Here is a 4,178-nt window from a genome sequence, read left to right as displayed (position 1 = left end):
GTTTATGGTACATAGTGATTAATATATAATGTTATTTCTCAAATTATTTATATTTATTGTACATAGTAATTAGTGATATTAGTACATAGTAACTAATAACAGAGTACATAAGAGTCAATTTTTACATCATTTCACAATAAAAAATAAGACATTTCAACCAATCATATTTGAGATAAATAAAAATAATTTTTATTTAAAAATAATAAATTTAATTTCATAATGTTACACTTTGAATAGATTTTAAATTTTCTTAATTAAAAAAAAAACAAAACAAAACAAAAACTAATAACAATGAAAAATGAATAACGTACTAAATTGTGTACCGAAATATAATAATTCTGTTATTTAAAATTTCTTATGTTGGTCACTGTCAATACATTTTTTTCGCAGTGAAAAGAGATTCCAGGATCATCATCAGCACTCCGACGTCGTTGAGAAGCAATGCTCATCAAATACAAAATAACGTAGATTACAGAAGCGGAGTACTATTTGTTGCATAAGCGAATTCTCACCGCAACTCATTCTATTCTACTTTAAACAAACAATGACAGGAACAAAACGATTGATTGCACGAGCTGTCCTAACCCAAGATGCATTTCAAGTCATTCCATTCATTTTAATGTAATTAGGTCCCTCTATCTGCCCTCATCTCAGAAATCGGAAACAGGGAGGAGGACATGAGAGTCGTTGCCGATGAATATGCCGCCGTAGACGAGACCCGCGAGGCCGCCTCCTATCAGAGGTCCAACCCAGTACACCCAGTTGTCCGTGAAGTCTCCGCTTACGACAGCAGGACCGAAGGAGCGAGCGGGGTTCATGGAACCGCCAGAGAAGGGACCGGCGGCCAAGATGTTGGCGCCCACGATGAATCCGATGGCAATGGGAGCGATGGTGCCGAGGTCGCCCTTCTTGGGGTCGGCGGCGGTGGCGTAGACGGTATAGACGAGAGCGAATGTGATAACGATCTCCATCACCACGCCCTCGCCGGTGCTCATGCCCGACGCCACCGAGTGAATGGGTGTCGTCTGCATTGCAACCAATAAATTGTTATCATTATCAATTAGTATCAAAACTACGATGGCATAACATCTTTCGTGTGGCTTACCAAACCGCCAGTGGTGAACTTCAAGAGGAGGCAGGCAACGATAGAGCCGAGGAGCTGAGCGATCCAATAGAAAACGCCGCGGAGGAGCGAGATGTGGCCACCTAGGGCGAGTCCGAAAGTGACAGCCGGGTTGACATGACCACCGGAAATGTTAGCGGCGATGGAGACAGCCACAAAGAGCGCGAGGGCGTGAGCCAATCCCACCCCTACCAGGCCCGCCGGGGTCAGAGATGCATCCGAAGTCAGCTTGTCTGCAAGCATCATATTTACAAAAACCCATGATCACAAACTTTTCGAATTTGGGTGAGAAGGGTGCCAGAAAAGAAGCGCAATAGAGAAGAGAAGAGAACGAACCGTAAGCCATGACAGATCCGACACCGGCAAAGACGAAGAGCAGAGTGGAGATAAACTCTGCAACATATGTCCTGATCGCTTCGAACTTGAACGCGTCATCAAAGCTGCCGAATACTATCTCCACACGCCCCATCCTGCTCAACCCCAAATTTCCACTCCCAAACAAAGCCCCAAAGATTAGAAATAAAACCAAACAATGTCCACTGAATCTCGCAGTTGCTATTGATTATAGTGAAAAGCCTCCGCTAGTTTCCACTTATATACTATCTACTAATCCTATGGCCGTCGTAGAAGTAGGCATCGAGGCAGCCTGCTGCCAACACACCTTGCTGTCGTGGAAATGTGTGGACGCACCGTCCATGGCAGGTGACACACTATGAATTCCATCCACCATGTTTTTTAATCATAAAATGACGATAATGTCCCCACTAGTGGCCCGTTAATTCAGCGCTCACAAATCTGAGGAGCCAAAAAAACTGGTAGAAGAACATGATCGGAGTTCAGTTGAAGTGAAATTATTATAATTGAAAATTAGGATGGCGGGTATGGTGATAGAAGTAATGGGACCCACCATTCACCGACCTGGCCGTCCATTATCATATATACTCCTGATGAGCTGCACAGCATTCATTCGTTTGCTGGATTATTCGTACTGTCCATTAATAAATAAATGTGTTTGAATTTAGGTGACAGGCTGTTTGAAGGGCTCTCTATACGAGAGGACGTAAGAGGAAAAGGGCGAAATTTCTGTACCAGAAAGACTAGAGAGTAAGAGGACTTCATTCCCTTCCTCGCTCGCGGGTGAAAATAACTTTTTGTCACTAACTTGAGTCCTCTTCATCTTCATTCATACCAAGAAACATGTCACTCGGATATCATTAGGAGCTGTTCATAGTCCATTTGGATTTGAGGCATGCACGTTAACATGATCTCATTCTTGAGCTTTTCATGGTACATTAAAATTTAAGTGAACAACTTTACATCATAATTATGGAAAATTTGCTATTATGTTTAATAAGATTAGTTCCAAATGGCAGCAAGTCGCTGCTCTTATTCATTTTCTATCAATTGAGATTGTAAGGGTTAAAATTTAGCCAGTGTTTCTAATATTTTAATGTTTTTTAAGTTGAAATAATATGAAAAAGTATAGTTATAACTGTGCAATCGCACATGATGAATGAATATATATATATACAAGTTTTATGTAAATTATGTTTGTGTATAATGTTGATAAATGAATATACATACACATGTTTTATATAAATTAGGTTGGATTACATTTATTTATAAGTAAATGTTAAATGGCCAACAACAAATGACATATAAGTTATGTTTGGCCACATTTATCTATATGTAAATGTTAAATGGCGAGCAACAAATGACATTACAATGTGTTAAACAACAAATGAGGTCACAATTTGAGAAATAATAAATGTTGTTAGGGTGAATGAATGAAGATGGGTTGCACTTTTGGGCCAAATGTGACAGTGAAATTTCAAAATTTTACTCTTTTAATGAATTGAAGTCCTCAAAATTCATATAAGCATTGTGAATTTTGATTTGGAGTAAAAAGACAATTTGTGGAGAATTATGTTGTTGTCCTAATGATATTTTTTGCAAAAAAAATTAGTGTCATATAATATGTGAATTTTCCATTAAATGAAATGCTTGTCCTTGCAAATTTTCACACATCTTAAGAGGTATGCATGTGTTCATGTAGGATAAATTAGTCTAAAATGTGTAATTTATATATATATATATATATATATATATATATATATATGAGCATGATCTACACGGAGAGAAACAAGTTTTTCATATTAAACAATTATTTTTTTATGAAAAACTATATTTTTTATTATTTTTCGAAGTTGGCAAAGTAATATTTCAATTGTATTTTGCAAACACATGTGTTCGCATAAGTTTTTTCAACTTTTAAATAAATTGAAAACCTAGGAGTACCCTTTAGAAGATGGCTTGAAAACGAAGATAGTGGTATTTTTGAAATGTTTTCATTGTGTATAATTTATGAACTATTGATTTTTTGTTCAGCCTCTTTAAAACTGTCCAAAAAAAATTCAAGCATTATGTTTAAAAGAAATTAGATGAAAAATATCATATGAATTCAAAAATGTCAAACTCATATGTCATTGGATAGAGGATTCCTTCATGAACCCAACATATTCAACTCCGCCACTTAAGGAAAAAATTTTCCCTAAGTCCATCAGGGTACTAAATGGTGTTCCAAAATAATTTGTAGAAGAGCTACTGAAAGTGTGGATTTTAGGACCTCAGAAGCTTGATTGAGAGCTTAAATTTTCAATTCAAATAGCTTAATTGAACTACTTTACATTCAAATAACTTGATCAAGCTACTTTTTTAGCACTCAAGGAGCTTGATCAAGCACTTAAAAATGGATCAATCAAGTTCCTAAATTTCTCGATCGAGCCCTCTTTTTTTTTTCACCTAAATGTGCTCTATCTTGCCAAAAAATGTAACCCAACTCCATGCTATCACCTGTTAGAATGTGACAAATAATAAACAACATCATAATGTGATGAACAATAAATGTCATCACAATGTGATCCACAACAAATGACATCACAATGTGATGAACATCAAATATCATTGCAATTGGACTAAAAATTGATGTCACAATGCAACAAAGAAAATTGTTGACAACCATGGTTAATTATGTTTAATTATGTCAACCATAATC

At 36.7% G+C, this 4,178-nt stretch overlaps 1 protein-coding gene across 1 annotated transcript; it reads right to left on the bottom strand.

Annotated features, from left to right (window-relative positions):
* Window positions 1-593: 593 nt before the first annotated feature.
* Window positions 594-1,667, bottom strand: LOC149261298 (aquaporin TIP2-1-like). The gene is made up of 3 exons (XM_089381523.1): window positions 1,460-1,667; window positions 1,106-1,356; window positions 594-1,025 (listed from the first exon to the last, which is right to left on the bottom strand). Exons 1-3 carry the CDS (start codon window positions 1,590-1,592, stop codon window positions 651-653), a joined length of 759 nt encoding a protein of 252 aa, XP_089237649.1. The 5' UTR covers window positions 1,593-1,667; the 3' UTR covers window positions 594-650.
* Window positions 1,668-4,178: the final 2,511 nt, after the last annotated feature.

This window comes from Pinus tabuliformis, chromosome 6 (genome assembly GCF_031772625.1).
Source record: "Pinus tabuliformis cultivar Carrire ecotype Pingquan chromosome 6, CPIR1, whole genome shotgun sequence".
Classification (NCBI taxonomy): Eukaryota; Viridiplantae; Streptophyta; class Pinopsida; order Pinales; family Pinaceae; genus Pinus; species Pinus tabuliformis.
This window is presented reverse-complemented; position numbering and strand designations above follow the sequence as displayed.